The 16,567-nt window shown below is 40.8% G+C and overlaps 1 protein-coding gene across 2 annotated transcripts in view; it reads right to left on the reverse strand.

The window, feature by feature from the left end:
* The window catches only part of LOC139376463 (proline-rich protein 12-like), a 58,588-nt gene extending 42,991 nt beyond the window's left edge, over nt 1–15,597 (reverse strand). Inside the window, exon 1 of one of the 2 annotated variants that reach the window (XR_011627932.1) lies at nt 14,710–15,019. Coding sequence is in view for 1 of the 2 variants with exons in the window: in XM_071119084.1 (XP_070975185.1) it covers nt 14,710–14,792 (83 nt within the window). In the remaining variant the exon portion in view is untranslated. Of the gene's footprint in view, nt 1–14,709 lie in introns of both variants that reach the window. The other variant, XM_071119084.1, reaches the window with a different exon arrangement.
* Nucleotides 15,598–16,567: the final 970 nt, after the last annotated feature.

Raw genomic sequence — 16,567 nt, forward strand, 5'->3', positions numbered from 1 at the left:
TGATGCATCACCCAGGAATTAGCAGAATTTCTGAAGCTCTGTTTTCCATTCTCTCCTTATATGGCTGTGATTGCGCAACGAATGAGCCTACACTTTCTGTCGTTCGCCCAAGGTCTTAGCAGCATTGTGACGTATTTGTAGGCATATCATTGGAAGATTGACCATAAGAGACTACATTTTCCAAGTGTCCGCCTGGTGTCCTGCGTCGAATTCGGTGCGCAATTGCCAGCTGCTTCTACTTTACCATTTGATTCAGGGGAGAAAGCATGTGTCCAAGAACGATGTATCAATGAAGAGATATGTGAAAAACACCTTGATGATTGATTCTAAACAACGTTTGCCATGTTTTCAGTCGATATTATGGAGTTAATTTGGAAAAAAGTTCGCGTTTTGAGGACTGAATTTTCGGATTTTTTTTGGTAGCCAAATGTGATGTATAAAACGGAGCTATTTCTAATACACAAGGAATCTTTTTGGAAAAACTGAGCATCTGCTATCTAACTGAGAGTATCCTCATTGAAAACATCAGAAGTTCTTCAAAGGTAAATGATTTTATTTGAAGGCTTTTATGTTTTTGTTAATGTTGCGTGCTGGATGCTAACGCTAATGCTAACGCGAAATGCTAACGCTAGCTAGCTACTTTTACACAAATGATTGTTTTCCTATGGTTGAGAAGCATATTTTGAAAATCTGAGATGACAGTGTTGTTTACAAAAGGCTAAGCTTGAGAGATGGCATATTTATTTCATTTCATTTGCGATTTTCATAAATAGTTAACGTTGTGTTATGCTAATGAGCTTGCTGATAGATTTACACAATCCTGGATACAGGGGTTTTTTTCATAGCTAAACGTGACGCAGAAAACGGAGCGATTTGTCCTAAACAAATATTCTTTCAGGAAAAACTGAACATTTGCTATCTGAGAGTCTCCTCATTGAAAACATCTGAAGTTCTTCAAAGGTAAATGATTTTATTTGAATGCTTTTCTGTTTTTTTGTGTAAATGTTGCCAGCTGAATGCTAATGCTAAATGCTACGTTAGCCATCAATACTGTTACACAAATGCTTGTTTTGCAATGGTTGAGAAGCATATTTTGAAAATCTGAGATGACAGTGTTGTTAACAAAAGGCTAAGCTTGAGAGCTAGCATATTTATTTCATTTCATTTGCGATTTTCATGAATAGTTAACGTTGCGTTATGGTAATGAGCTTGAGTCTGTATTCACGATCCCGGATCCGGGATGGGGAGATCAGAAAGGTTAAGAACACATTCTTATTTTCAATGACGGCCTAGGAACGGTTAGAACTACCTATCCCGGATCCGGTATATTTGTCATCAGCAACGCTGAATAGCATAGCGTAACAGTCAAAAAATATTCATATTCATATTCATGAAATCAAAAGTGAAATATAGCGAAATACAGCTTAGCCTTTTGTTAATCACCCGGTCGTCTCAGATTTTGAAATTATGCTTTACAGCGAAAGCAATACAAGCGTTTGTAAGTTTATCGATAGCCTAGCATAGCATTATGTACACTTATCATCAGGAAGCTTGGTCACGAAAATCAGAAAAGCAATCAAATTAACCGTTTACCTTTGATTGTAAATTGTCATTATTACAAATACATAAAAATAAAATACAAAAATAAAATAAAAAATGGGCCGATTAATCGCTTTTTTTAGTCCTCCAATAATCGGTATCGGCGTTGAAAAATCATAATCGGTCGACCTCTAAACCATATCTAGGAGAACCAAAGTTCCAAAGGCTGGGCATAATATAGTGTATAACAGGTCATACAATATGTTTTGTAGTGATTCATATGTTAATGATGTAAAGAATATTTGCTGGTCTGTGGTGGGTAAATGAGGAGCAACCAGACGCTGCACTTGACTCATGTATGAAACTACTTATTCCAGTTACTCATAAGCATGCACCCATTAAGAAAAGGACTGTAAAAACTGTTATATCCCCTTGGATTAATGAGGAATTGAAAAACTGTATGGTTGAGAGGGATGAGGCAAAAGGTATGGCAATTAAGTCTGTCAAATGTACTGCAAATTAAGAAGTCATGTGACTAAACTAAATAAAATGAAAAAGAAACTACACTGTGAAACAAAGATAAATTATATAAAGAAAGATAGTAAAAAGCTTTGGGGCACCTTAAATGAAATTTTTGGGGAAAAAGCCAACTCTGCGCCTTCATTTATTGAATCAGATGGCTCATTCATCACAAAGCCCACTGATACTGCAAACTACTTTAATGACTTTTTCATTCGCAAGATAAACAAACTTAGGGATGACATGCCAGCAACAAACGCTTACACTACACATTCAAGTATATCAGACCAAATTATGAAAGACAAGAATTGTACTTTTGAATTCCGTAAAGTTAGTGTGAAAAGAGGTGAACAAATGATTGTTGTCTATCAACAATGACAAGCCACCGGGGTCTGACAACTTAGATGGAACATTACTGAGGATAATAGCAGACAATATTGCCACTCCTATTTGCCATATCTTCAATTTAACTGATTTTTGTCCTCTGACGTCCTTGGGTAGGCAGAGGGAGTCTGGAAGGGCATCAAGGAATCTTTGAGTTGTCTGTGAATTTATAGCACGACTTTTGATGCTCCTTGGTTGGGGTCTGAGCAGATTATTTGTTGCAATTACAAACGTAATAAAATGGTGGTCCGATAGTCCAGGATTTTGAGGAAAAACATTAAGATCCACAACATTTATTCCATGGGACAAAACTAGGTCCAGAGTATGACTGTGATAGTGAGTATGTCCAGAGACATGTTGGACAAAACCCACTGAGTCGATGATGACTCCGAAAGCCTTTTGGAGTGGGTCTGTGGACCTTTCCATGTGAATATTAAAGTCACCAAAAATTTGAATATTATCTCAAATCAAATTTTATTTGTCACATACACATGGTTAGCAGATGTTAATGTGAGTGTAGCTAAATGCTTGTGCTTCTAGTTCAATGCAGTAATAACCAACGAGTAATCTAACTAACAATTCCAAAACTACTACCTTATACACCCAAGTGTAAAGGGATAAAGAATATGTACATAAAGATATGTGAATGAGTGATGGTACAGAACGGCATAGGCAAGATGCAGTAGATGGTATCGAGTACAGTATATACATATGAGATGAGTATGTAAACAAAGTGGCATAGTTTAAAGTAGCTAGTGATACATGTATTACATAAAGATGCAGTAGATGATATAGAGTACAGTATATACGTAGACATATGAGATGAATAATGTAGGGTATGTAAACATTATATTAAGTAGCATTGTTTAAAGTGGCTAGTGATATATTTTACATCAATTCCCATTATTAAAGTGGCTGGAGTTGAGTCAGTGTGTTGGCAGCAGGCACTCAATGTTAGTGGTGGCTGTTTAACAGTCTGATGGCCTTGAGATAGAAGCTGTTTTTCAGTCTCGGTCCCAGCTTTGATGCACCTGTACTGACCTCGCCTTCTGGATGATAGCGGGGTGAACAGGCCGTAGTCATCTGCTATGACTACAAGGTCCGATTGGAATTCAGGGAACTCAATGAGGATGCTGTATATGGCCCAGGAGGCCTGTAAACAGTAGCTATAAAAAGTGATTGAGTAGGCTGCATAGATTTCATGACAAGAAGCTCAAAAGACGAAAACGTATTTTTTGTAAATTGAAATTTGCTATCGTAAATGTTAGCAACACCTCCGCCTTTGTGGGAGTCAATGGATCCAATGGATTATTATGGATCCCTATTAGCTACTCTTCCTGGAGTCCAGCAAAATTAAGGCAGTTTATACAATTTTAAAACATTACAATACATTCACAGATTTCACAACACTGTGTGCCCTCAGGCCCCTACTCCACCACTACCACATATCTACATGATGAAATCCATGTGTGTGTGCCAATGTTTGTGTTGCAGTCCCGCTGTTCCGTAAGGTATTTTTTTTATCTATTTTTAAATAAAATTTACAGCTTGCGTTAGTTACTTGATGTGGAATAGAGTTCCATGTAGTCATGGCTCTATGTAGTACTGTGCGTCTCCCATACTCTGTTCTGGACTTGGGGACTGTGAAGAAACCTCTTGTGGGGTATGCATGGGTGTCCGAGCTGTGTGCCAGTAGTTTACACAGACAGCTCGGCGAATTCAACATGTCAATACCTCTCATAAATAAAAGTAGTGATGAAGTCAATCTCTCCTCCCACTTTCAGCCAGGAGAGATTGTCATGCATTTTATTAATATTATCACGCTGTATACATCCAAGGGCCATCTATGCTGCCCTGTTCTGAGCCAATTGCAATTTTCTTAAGTCCTTTTTTGTGGCACCTGACCACACAACTGAACAGTAGTCAAGGTGCGACAAAACTTGGGCCTGTAGGACCTGCCTTGTTGATGGTGTTAAGAAGGCAGAGCATCGCTTTTTTTTATAGACAGACTTCTCCCCAGCTTAGCTACTACTGCATTGATATGTTTTGATCATGACAGTTTACAATCTAGTGTTACTCCAAGCAGTTTAGTCATCTCAGCTTGCTCAATTTCCACATTACTTATTACAAGATTTAGTTTAGGTTTAGGGTTTAGTGAGTGTTTTGTTCCAAATACAATTATTTTAGGTTTAGAAATATTGAGGGCTAACTTATTCCTTGCCACCCACTCTGAAACTTACTGCAGCTCTTTGTTGAGTGTTGACATGTATAGAGTCATCCGCATACATAGAAACTCTAGCTTTACTCAAAGTCAGTGGCATGTTGTTAGTTAAAATTGAAAGAAGCAAGGGGCCTCGACAGTTACCCTGGGGAGTTCCTGATTCTGACTGGATTATATTTGAGAGGCTTCCATTAAAGAACACCCTCTGTGTTCTGTTAGACAAGTAACTCTATCCACATTATAGCATGGGGTGTAAAGGCATAACACATACATTTTTCCATCAGCAGACTATGATCCATAATGTCAACAGCTACACTGAAATCTAACAAGACAGCCCCTACAATAATTTTATCATCAATTTCTCTCAGCCAATCATGTAATTTGTGTAAGTGCTGTGCTTGTTGAGTGTCCTTCCCAATAAGCATGCTGAAATTCTGTTGTCAATTTGTTTACTGTGAAATAGCATTGTCCCTGGTCAAACACAATTAGAAGTTTAGAAGTTTACTAAGGGTTGGTAATAGGCTGATTGGTTGGCTATTTGAGCCTGTGAAGGGGGCTTTACTATTCTTGGGTTGCGGAATGACTTTAGCTTCCCTCCAGGCCTGAGGGCACACACTTTCTAGTAGGCTTACCTTTTGTAACTAGGGGGCAGTATTTTCATTTTTTTGGATAAAAAACGTTCCCGTTTTAAACAAGATATTTTGTCACGAAAAGATGCTCGACTGTGCATATAATTGACAGCTTTGGATAGAAAACACTGACGTTTCCAAAACTGCAAAGATATCGTCTGTGAGTGCAACAGAACCGATGTTACAGGCGAAACCCAGATAAAAATCCAATCAGGAAGTGCTGCATTTTTTTAAAACCGCCTCATGCCAATGACTCCTTATATGGCTGTGAATGAGCTACGAATGAGCTTACGTTTTCTACGTATTCCCCAAGGTGTCTACAGTATTGTGACGTCTTTTTACGCATTTATGTTGAAGAACAGCCGTAAGGGACCACATTTAGCAAGTGGTCACATGATGGCTCCCGCAGAAAATCTTGCGTAAAGTACACAAGTAGCCATTTTTCCAATCGCTTCTTATGAGAAACCAATTGTCCCGACGGATATATTATCGAATTGTTATGTGAAAAATACCTTGAGGATTGATTCTAAACAACGTTTGCCATGTTTCTGTCGATATTATGGAGCTAATTTGGAAAAAAGTTTGGTGTTGTAGTAACCGCATTTTCCGGTCGATTTCTCAGCCAAAAGTGAAGAACAAACGGAGCTATTTCACCTACAAAAATAATATTTTGGGGAAAAAGGAACATTTGCTACCTAACTGGGAGTCTCCTGAGTGAAAACATCCGAGGTTCTTCAAAGGTAAATGATTTAATTTGATTGCTTTTCTTATGTCCCTAGAATTTCTAAGCAAACAGCTGGAGGCAGGGCTTTCTCCTATGAGCTCCATTTTTATGGAATGGTCTGCCTACCCATGTGAGAGACGCAAACTCGGTCTCAACCTTTAAATCTTTACTGAAGACTCATCTCTTCAGTGGGTCATATGATTGAGTGTAGTCTGGCCCAGGAGTGTGAAGGTGAACGGAAAGGCTCTGGAGCAACGAACCGCCCTTGCCGTCTCTGCCTGGCCGGTTCCCCTTTCCACTGGGATTCTCTGCCTCGAACCCTATTACAGGGGCTGAGTCACTGGCTTACTGGTGCTCTTTCATGCCGTCCCTAGGAGGGGTGCGTCACTTGAGTGGGTTGAGTCACTGATATGATCTTCCTGTCTAGGTTGGCGCCCCCCCCTTGGGTTGTGCCGTGGCGGAGATCTTTGTGGGCTATACTCGGCCTTGTCTCAGGATGGTAAGTTGGTGGTTGAAGATATCCCTCTAGCGGTGTGGGGGCTGAGCTTTGGCAAAGTGAGTGGAGTTATTTCCTTCCTGTTTGGCCCTGTCTGGGGGTATCATCGGATGGGGCCAGTGTCTCCTGACCCCTCCGGTCTCAGCCTCAAGTATTTATGCTGCAGTAGTTTATGTGTCGGGGGGCTAGGGTCAGTTTGTTATACCTGGAGTACTTCTCCTCTCTTATCCGGTGTCCTGTGTGAATTTAAGTATGCTCTCTCTAATTCTCTCTTTCTCTCGGAGGACCTGAGCCCTAGGACCATGCCTCAGGACTACCTGGAATGACTCCTCCTTGCAGTCCCCAGTCCACCTGGCCGTGCTGCTGCTCCAGTTTCAAATGTTCTGCCTGCGGCTATGGAATCCTGACCTGTTCACCGGACGCTCCCTAGAGACAGCAGGAGTGGTAGAGATACTCTTAATGATCGGCTATGAAAAGACAACTGACATTTACTCCTGAGGTGCTGACTTGCTGCACCCTTGACAACTACTGTGATGATTATTATTTGACCATGCTGGTCATTTATGAACATTTGAATATCTTGGCCATGTTCTGTTATAATCTCCACCCGGCACAGCCAGAAGAGGACTGGACACCCCTCATAGCCTGGTTCCTCTCTAGGTTTCTTCCTAGGTTTTGGCCTTTCTAGGTAGTTTTTCCTAGCCACCGTGCTTCTACACCTGCATTGCTTGCTGTTTGGGGTTTTAGGCTGGGTTTCTGTACAGCACTTTGAGATATCAGCTGATGTACGAAGGGCTATATAAAACACATTTGATTTGACTCACTGATGAATAAAGATGATGAGCGATCGGCAAAGGCAATCTTCGGGCATCACGGCTCGGTAAGAAATGATTATACACACACACACACACACACACACACACATATATATATAGTTGAAGTTGGAAATTTGCATCCACCTTAGCCAAATATATTTCAACTCAGTTTTTCACAATTCCAGACATTTAATCCTAGTAAAAATGCCCTGTTTTAGGTCAGTTAGGATCCCCACTTCACTTTAAGAATGTGAAATGTCAGAATAATAGTAAAGAGTTATTTCAGCTTTTATTTCTTTCATCACATTCCCAGTGGGTCAGAAGTTTACATACACTCAATTAGTATTTGGTAGCATTGCCTTTCTGGAACTCCCCCTTCGACAGGCAGAGTCAACAAACAATACGGTTTTCGGTTCACCCTGACATTTCCATTCCTCTTCTGACAACAGAACGTGACCAAATGTTCACCAGGCACAGCAAGGGACGCCCGGACCGTTATGCTATTCCAAGCATGTGTAACCGAAGAGAGATACCACGAGTAGGCACAGAATACATAGCCTTCCTGCTGTGGGCGTCTATTTCAGCACCGTTTCGCGCTGCTCTGAGACAAGCCTGCAGAAACAAAAATGTTAAAATATTCCATTTTATGTGTTGACTGAATATAAGCAAGTAATGTCTGCTGAATAATCAAGTTAGATTTCTCCAGAAATATATAATTCTAAATAACAAACCGTCTTTATTTACAAATTAGTGAGAATGTCTCACCCCATGTTCAAGAATTGCCTTTTTCCTCACTCACTCTAGGTTAAATGAAAACAAAATCTCCAAAATGTTGTTACATTTTAAAGAAAGCGATTATTATTAATTAATTTAGAATTATATAAAAAGCCCCTCCGATATTCAGATATTCTCACAGATCCTAATGAAAAATGCCCCTTAGATATTGATAGACTCCTCCAATCCTCTAAATGTAATTGTTGGCAGAGAGTCAAATCATTGAAAAAAAAAAAATGTTTTGATATACTGTTAAAAATGGTGTAGGTCATTTATTTATAGAGCATATTGAAGTTAGAAGCAAAAGCCTACAACTATTTTACCACTGTTTCGCGTTGCTCTGAGACAAGCAAGACACAGGGATTCTTTAGCTAAATAACCCAGTGCTGTACTGCCGGATATCACGTTGTACAGCACATATGTCAGAGTCAAGGCCCGCGGGCCACATCCGGCCCGCAAGAAGGTTTTTTACGGCCCCTGGGATGATCTTGATTTATTATTAGAACCGGCCCGCAGCAAGCCGGCAGCCCGCAGATCTTTTACACGCACCAATACTACATTTCCCACAATGCAAAGGTGACGCACCGAGCAGTAGGCTGCTTCATTTCAATATTTATTGGCACAGCAGTCGTCAGCATCACAGTAAAATTAACTTTCAGATACCCATCAAAAATGGCAAAACGGAAGGTGGATACTGAGAACCGGGGGTTTCAAACAAGGTGGGAGTCGGAGTATATGTTCACGAAGGTAGCTGGAAAACCTGTGTGTCTTCTGTGTGGAGAAAGTGTGGCGGTACTGAAAGAGTATAATCTGAGACGACATTATGAAACGAAACACGCGGACAAAAACAAGAATATGGACATGGAACAAAGGCTACAAAAGGCAGAGGAATTAAAACGAGGCCTCAAATCTCGACAGGCTCTGTTCAAAAAAGCCAAATCACAAGGCCAGGCTGCTGTCAAGGCCAGTTTTATTTTGGCAGAAGAGATCGCTAAATCAGCCCGGCCATTTACGGAGGGGGATTTCATCAAAAACTGCATGATTAAAGTTTGTGACGAAGTTTGCCCAGAAAAAAGGCAACTCTTTTTAAATGTGAGTCTGAGCAGAAACACCATTGCCGAGAGAGTAGACCAGTTGTCCATCAATCTAAAAGAGCAGCTTGTGAAAAAGGGAAAAGATTTTATTGCATATTCCTTGGCTGTGGATGAGAGCACCGACATTTCTGACATTGCCCAGTTGTCAATTTTCATCCGCGGAGTGGACTCCAACCTAAGCGTGACAGAGGAGTTTTTGGCTTTACGTCCTATGCATGGCACAACTACGGGGCATGATTTGTATGAAGAGGTGTCAAGATGTGTAAATGAGATGGAGCTGCCTTGGGAAAAACTCGTGGGTTTGACAACCGACGGAGCACCTGCGATGTGTGGACACAGGAGCGGACTGGTGGCGAAGATACGGGAAAAGATGCAAGAGGAAAACGCGACAGGTGAGCTGACAGCTTATCATTGTATCATACACCAGGAAGCGTTGTGCGGTAAAGCCTTGAAAATGGAGCATGTAATGAGCATCATCACGCGCACAGTTAACTTTATCAGAGCCAAAGGTTTGAATCACCGCCAGTTCAAGGCATTTCTGACGGAGTTAGAAACGGAGCATGGTGATTTGCCTTATCACACAGAGGTGCGATGGCTAAGCCAGGGAAAGGTGCTTCAAAGATGTTTCGAGCTTCGTGAGGAGATTTGTCTGTTCTTGGACAGCAAAGGGAAAGACACAACACAACTCCGAGACAAAATGTTTCTGTGTGAAATGGCTTTTCTGTGTGACATTACGAGTCATCTGAATGCAATAAACTTGCAGCTGCAGGGTCGGGATCGTGTCATCTCTGATATGTACAGTACAGTGAAGGCATTTAAAACCAAACTGACTCTGTGGGAGACGCAGATGCGGAAAGAAAATTTGAGCCACTTTCCCAGCTGCCAGACCATGAAAGAGAAGCTCTCTACCAGTGCGTTCCCGAGCACACAGTTGGCTGATAAAATAGGTATGCTTGCCGCTGACTTTCGACGCCGATTTGCTGACTTTGAAGCACAAAAAAGCAGGTTGGAACTGCTCGGTAACCCATTTGCTGTTGACGTGGAAAGCTCACCACCAAACCTCCAAATGGAGTTGATTGACCTCCAATGCAATGATGCACTGAGGGCAAAATATGCGGCAGTGGGTGCTGCGGAGTTCGCCCGTTTCCTCCCCGGCACAATGCCCCAGCTGCGCATCCAGGCTGCTCAAACGTTGTCTATGTTTGGCAGCACATACCTGTGTGAACAACTGTTTTCTTTGATGAACCTGAACAAAACATCACACAGAAGTCGACTTACTGCTGAACACCTCCACTCAATTCTGAGGATTTCTTCAGCTCAGAGCCTTACCCCGAACATTGATGAACTTGTGGAAAAGATGGGACACCACCAAGTATCACCCTCAACCTCAAACAAGTGAACATTACTGTGCAATCACATATTTAGAGTTTTTACTCAGTTCAAGTTTAAAAGTTAAAATTTAATATTTGTTTTCACTGCATGTTACTTCTCCTTAAACAAAGTGTTGTTTTTGATTAATAGATTTTTGCACTTTATTTTTTTGTATTTCAATCCAATTATATTTTAAAAATATTTCAGTTGAGTGGATGATAGAAAATTGCTATTATTGTTTTTTCTTTGAAGTAAATTTAGCCCACTTTTGCTAAAATAGAAAATATAGTCTACTGATGGTGCCTTGAATACCGGTTTCTTTCATTTAATGTTCATGTTATGGGGATATTTATATAAAGGAAATTTGTCTTTTGTGTCTGTTGAAAATTAAAGATTACTGACAGAGCCATAAGAAAATATTGCTTTATTTATCTGATCATATTGTAATATATTTGTTAGGTTTTCAGTAGGTTCAATTAGGTTCACTAGACTATATGCGTCATTTAAAAATTTTTCAATGAACATTCGAACAGTCCGGCCCTCGTCTTGTAGCTGATTTTTTTATTTGGCCCTCCGTCCATTTGACTTTGACACCCCTGTTGTACAGCGCCATATTCTTCGTTCCATCCTTTAAGTTTTTCATGGAATAGAAACACCATAATATGAATCAAATTAATTAAGTACCAGTCTAAAGTCTGGACACACCTACTCCTTCCTGGATATTTCTTTATTGTTACTATTTTATACATTGTAGAATAATAGTGACGACATCACAACTATGAAATAACACATATGGAATCAGTTAAGAACAAATTCCTATTTACAAGAACAGCCTACTCCTTCCTCCCCAACGGGAAACCCCGGTCTCCCGCGTGCCCCGCATTCTGTAGTACAGACATGGTCTGCTCTCCCTAATGTAAGGAATTAGGCACTTTCCCATGTTTACTACAATGCGTATTGTAGACTGCACAGTAGCCTAATAAACAATTAAACACATTTCGTTAACAAAATGTTACAATTGTAAAATAATCAGTTGGTCACCGGTTGAGCTGATTCTACATTGAATTTAGCATTTGAGATGCTCAAACAAATGTGTTTATCTGTAGTTGTTCTCCAACAAAAACACAGCAGGCAAATGCATATGCTGTCCCAATGTCTAAATAGTGAAGGTAGGGATAGTTTAAACTGCAGTAGGATGGTTCTCACAGGTGAGATAATCAGCCCATGCTTGGTGAATAGCACTTGGTTGGCACCTTCGATACCGATAACGTGATAGGCAGACGTGATCAGCAGAGAAAGTACACAAGTTTTGATTGGTTTACAGTTTATTACTCAGCTGCGTTTGCCTGTCCAGCAAGCGAAAATAAAAGTATTTTGAAAAGAATTACAAGAATTGACATGTGTTCAGAAGGAATAAATATAAACAATATGTAAAAACCAGCTTCTCGAGACAGATTGATCATCTCAAAAACTTAAGCAGATAGCTAGCTGAAGGGTTGGGCGTATCCAGATTTTCATAGGCATACCATCCTTCTCTCATCCCGGGATTTATGGTATTACCAGCGTAGTACACAAGAGGGTGCAACAAAAAAAACTCAGACCCCCATTGTGTGTCTATTACCAGAATGCTAACAAAATCTGCACAAGTAATAGCAAATATCAATGGAGGCTGCTAGCTAAATATGCTAATGAGCACAAACAAAAATAAACTAATTGCAAAGACAGGCAATCCAGCTCAAAGTTATACATATGTAGGTAGGAGCTACCGAATGTCATTGTTGGCGAGTTTGGATATTGACAAGCGAATGTGAATGAGAGACATTGTTGACACAAGCTTGTCTGAAGTAAAAACTGTACTGGCGCTAAAACAGCATGTGTCTGTGTGGAGTCGCTAGGGTAACGGGCCTGCCTGCTGGCCAAGAACAGAGGAGAAAAATGGCAGCTGTTCAGATGTCAAAGCACTTTGGATGAGTTCTCAAACACAGCAAGAAGCAAACACTATATGATGCCCCGTCACCTTATTAATTCAGCCACTTGCTTAGATATCTGAGGAGTCGCGTCAACACAGAATTCTACATTTTTCCACGCAATAAATAATTATAAAATGCATTGGAAATATCATGATGCATTTTGTAAACGGAGATCGACAATTCTTCTTGTAATTTTTTGCTTCAGTTGTAATTCTCCACTCGGCTAAGAATTCACAAAAGGCCATTCTATCAGCAGACAGCGCTCTGACTGATGTGTAGCTACTTTTCTTGGTGTAGCCAGCCTACTTTTCTCTAGTAGATTTAAAGATGAACTTTAAGCAAATCAGTATGAAATGTAGCTGGCTACATTCTTTCTTTTATAAACATGATGTCCATGCATAGTTTTTGCAAAAAAAATTGTTTTCATTGTAAGCTAATTTACTGGTTGCCATCTGTTGCCATCTGATGATAATGACATTTTCTGCCTAATGTGTTGCACTAATGTATTTTCTGTGAAGTAAAACTATAGTGCACGTCCCCGATCATTATATTTAAGCAACAAAAAAAACTTGCCTTTCAATATAAAACTCGACCACTGTCAATACACAGCAGGACTCTGGCTTTCTCTCGTTGCGTTATTACCAAATAAACACGTGACTGGTTCTGTGGAACTACGGTAAACTTCATAGTGTAACGACCCTGGGTTTATAACCACGGATATCGACTCTGCAGCTGAGCATGCTTTTGCGGCACGGTCGATAGCGCGCTGGACTTCGGCTAGAAGGTCGAGGGTTCGAGGCCTGCTCCCTGCTGTTTCATTACATTGGTGTCAGAAGGGATCGGACCTTGCATCCACGACAGTGCGTGTGCTTGGCCGGTGAGCGCGTTCCTGTAAGACGTAGAGTCGCAAGCTAGCGCGAGGACGCGCTCTTTGAAAGCAGGGAGTAGTGTATGAACGCGGATATCGACTCGGCCGCTTGAGCATGCTTTTGCAGCACGGTCGATAGCGCACTGGACTTCGGGCTAGTTCAAGACCTGCTCCCTGCCTGTTTCATTACAATACTGTAAAATAATGTGACATGAAGAACTCAATCTGCTTTATCTCCTAACGTATTGCACAAGTTGGCGGCAGGTATTTACTTAAAAAGTAACTACAAATATTTAAATGTATTTTAAAACTTCAATTAAATAGTTAACGGTATTGACAGTATTGAAAAACCATGCCCATTTCTAAATAACCCAGTATATGGTATATAGGGTGTACCGCCCAAGCCTACTAAATAGCCATGATCCGACCATGTACCATGCTAGCTTTTGTCATTAGCTAGGTAGCCTACTAGCTAGCAAACCAAATCATATCATGGTAGATATGGTATGATGGCAATATGTTGAAAACACTGATAAGATCAATCAAAATAAAGACTTAGCTACCTAATGTATTTGATCTGCTATCAAGACTGGATGGAATGCATTTTAACTTAACTATGCACAACAACCTAGAGTTGTGCTGTTATTTTAGGAGCCAATGTGTTGACTATCAACCATTATCGTTCTTCACAGCACCAGAGCTGGCAACATTCGACGACTGCCACCTCGCGCTAAATCACTGCAAGCAAACAATTTACATTGTAACAACTTTGCTACATCACAGGCGGAAGCATCTCAGTTAATATGTGAAACTAACGTATCAAGCTATGTCACAGGAGGAAAAACTAGAAAGATACAAACTGGGCATTGTAATGCCAGTTTCTTGCAAATGCAATAGTCTCGTGTGCATTTACCTATGAATAAGATATGGGCTGTTTTCACAATCAATGTGTCAAACTATTCTAAAAGGATATACTACTATAATTATTCTAATGGTCCAGACATATACTCCAACCCACCCCCCTCTTTAATCTCGTTCCCTCCCCCTTGGTCTACCTAAAACCATGCTTTTAGTCTGTCAATCGCATTCTATACATTTTCAAGAGCCCTACAAGCTAGTCCACCACCCCCACACGGCTTGCTCCAATCCATTTATAATACTGGTAACAACGCGATGCTGCCTGTAGGCAGGTTACAGATCGATGTCAATGTACCAAATGAACAACCAATCGATTACATACACGCAAAGAGAATGCAATATATTAGCTAGTGTGCAAACATTTGCAGGACTGGATCAATTGCTTACCTTGCTTTCGCTGATCTCTCATAACTCCATCCGGCTCCTGCGCCCAAATCACCGAACCCTGTTCCCGGGTAATTTCTATCCATTTTTCATTTATGAGAAATGTGTTACAAGGACGAAAACTCGAAGTATTAGGAATTTTCACAGACTTGGGGTATCAGTCTTCCCCGTGATCGATTTGACTATTTTCCCCGTTTCATTAGAAAATCATCGGGATTGGAAAACAGTGTATTGAAAGAGAAATGGAGGGGAGGAGAAAACTGGACAAAAAGGGGGGTCAGGGTATGTACTCCAACCACCTCCAAAAATCAGTCTCTCCTTTCCTACACTTTCCTCTAAATATAATTTCCACAACTGCCAAATTGCAACGACGCTATACACGATCATGATAAATTATCGATAAATTGCAGAGAAACATTCATGCCGTATACCATTCCCTTTATTGCTAGAGCAAATGCATTGATCCGCGACTGAAACGATTAACATCGATATCTCACGACTGTTCCAAATAGGATCAAACGATAAATGATCATAGAACAGTAATCGTGATTTATTTAGCATGCAAAATGCCTTCCCATCCTGAAATCGTTGTGGGCTAGCAGATGCTACTAGTTAATAGCTAGCTAGCCCTGTCGACGCATCAAAATAAAACTGGGTTGCTATCTATATAGCCTTCTACCATTCCTTCTCCTTTTTTACATTACAAAATAATGATTACGACGATATCGCGACATCTGGAAACCATCCTCTAAATTCCAAAAATCGATGAAGACGGAAAGTAGGCCTCGTTTTCTATATTTTTAGTCTTTTTCCTCGGAAGACGCCATTTTTGAAGGCGGCTGGCTCTCAATCCTTTCTCCCTCCCCTCACCCACCCACGTCGCTCAAACACAGGCGCACTGGGTCTGTTGTGTCCTCCATCCACCGGTTCTCACGGCTCGCCACTAGTTACCACAGCGGCAAAGTCAACACCCCCGCACATTTCCTCTTCTTCAAATCCTAACCTCAACCACACTGCTAACCTCATGCCAAACCTTCAATTAAGACCAAAAAGCACGTTTTTGTTTTCATGATTTTCTACGATAAATCCCATTTCGACTTTGTAGCTGTAGGAACTAGTGGAAACCGTTCTCGTGAGAAAGGGAGGGGCTATACCAGTAGGGGCTGGATCCTCTGATGTTACATCCAGTATGGCATCCAGCTCAGAGTTACAACTTCCTGCAAAGCATCCGGATGAGTTTTACATACAGCACAGAGTTACATCCAGCAGGATGTAACTAGGAACTGAGATACCTACTGCAGCCCTCATCCTCCACCCGTTCTGCCAGTCACATTCTGTTAAAGGTCCCCAAAGCACACACATCCCTGGGTCGCTCCTCTTTTCAGTTCGCTGCAGCTAGCGACTGGAACGAGCAGCAACAAACACTGAAACTAGACAGTTTTATCTCAATCTCTTCATTCAAAGACTCAATCATTGACACTAACTGACAGTTGTGGCTGCTTTGTGTGATGTACTGTTCTCTCTACCTTCTTGCCCTTTGTGCTGTTGTCTGTGCACAATAATGTTTGTATCATGTTTTGTGCTGCTACAATGCTATGTTGTTGTCTTAGGTCTTTATGTAGTGTTGTGGTGTCTCTCTTGTCGTGATGTGTGTTTCGTCCTATATTTTTATTTTTAATCCCAGCCCCGTCCCCGCAGGAAGCATTTTGCCTTTTGTTGAGCCGTCATTGTAAAATACGATTTTGCTCTTAACTGACCTGCTTAGTTAAATAAAGGTAAAAAAATAAAAACATAAAACAAAGCCGGATGTAACACTTCAAAATAAGAATGCCCCTACATGTCAAGCTAAAATAAAAAATAA

Source organism: Oncorhynchus clarkii, chromosome 20 (genome assembly GCF_045791955.1).
Source record: "Oncorhynchus clarkii lewisi isolate Uvic-CL-2024 chromosome 20, UVic_Ocla_1.0, whole genome shotgun sequence".
NCBI lineage: Eukaryota > Metazoa > Chordata > Actinopteri > Salmoniformes > Salmonidae > Oncorhynchus > Oncorhynchus clarkii.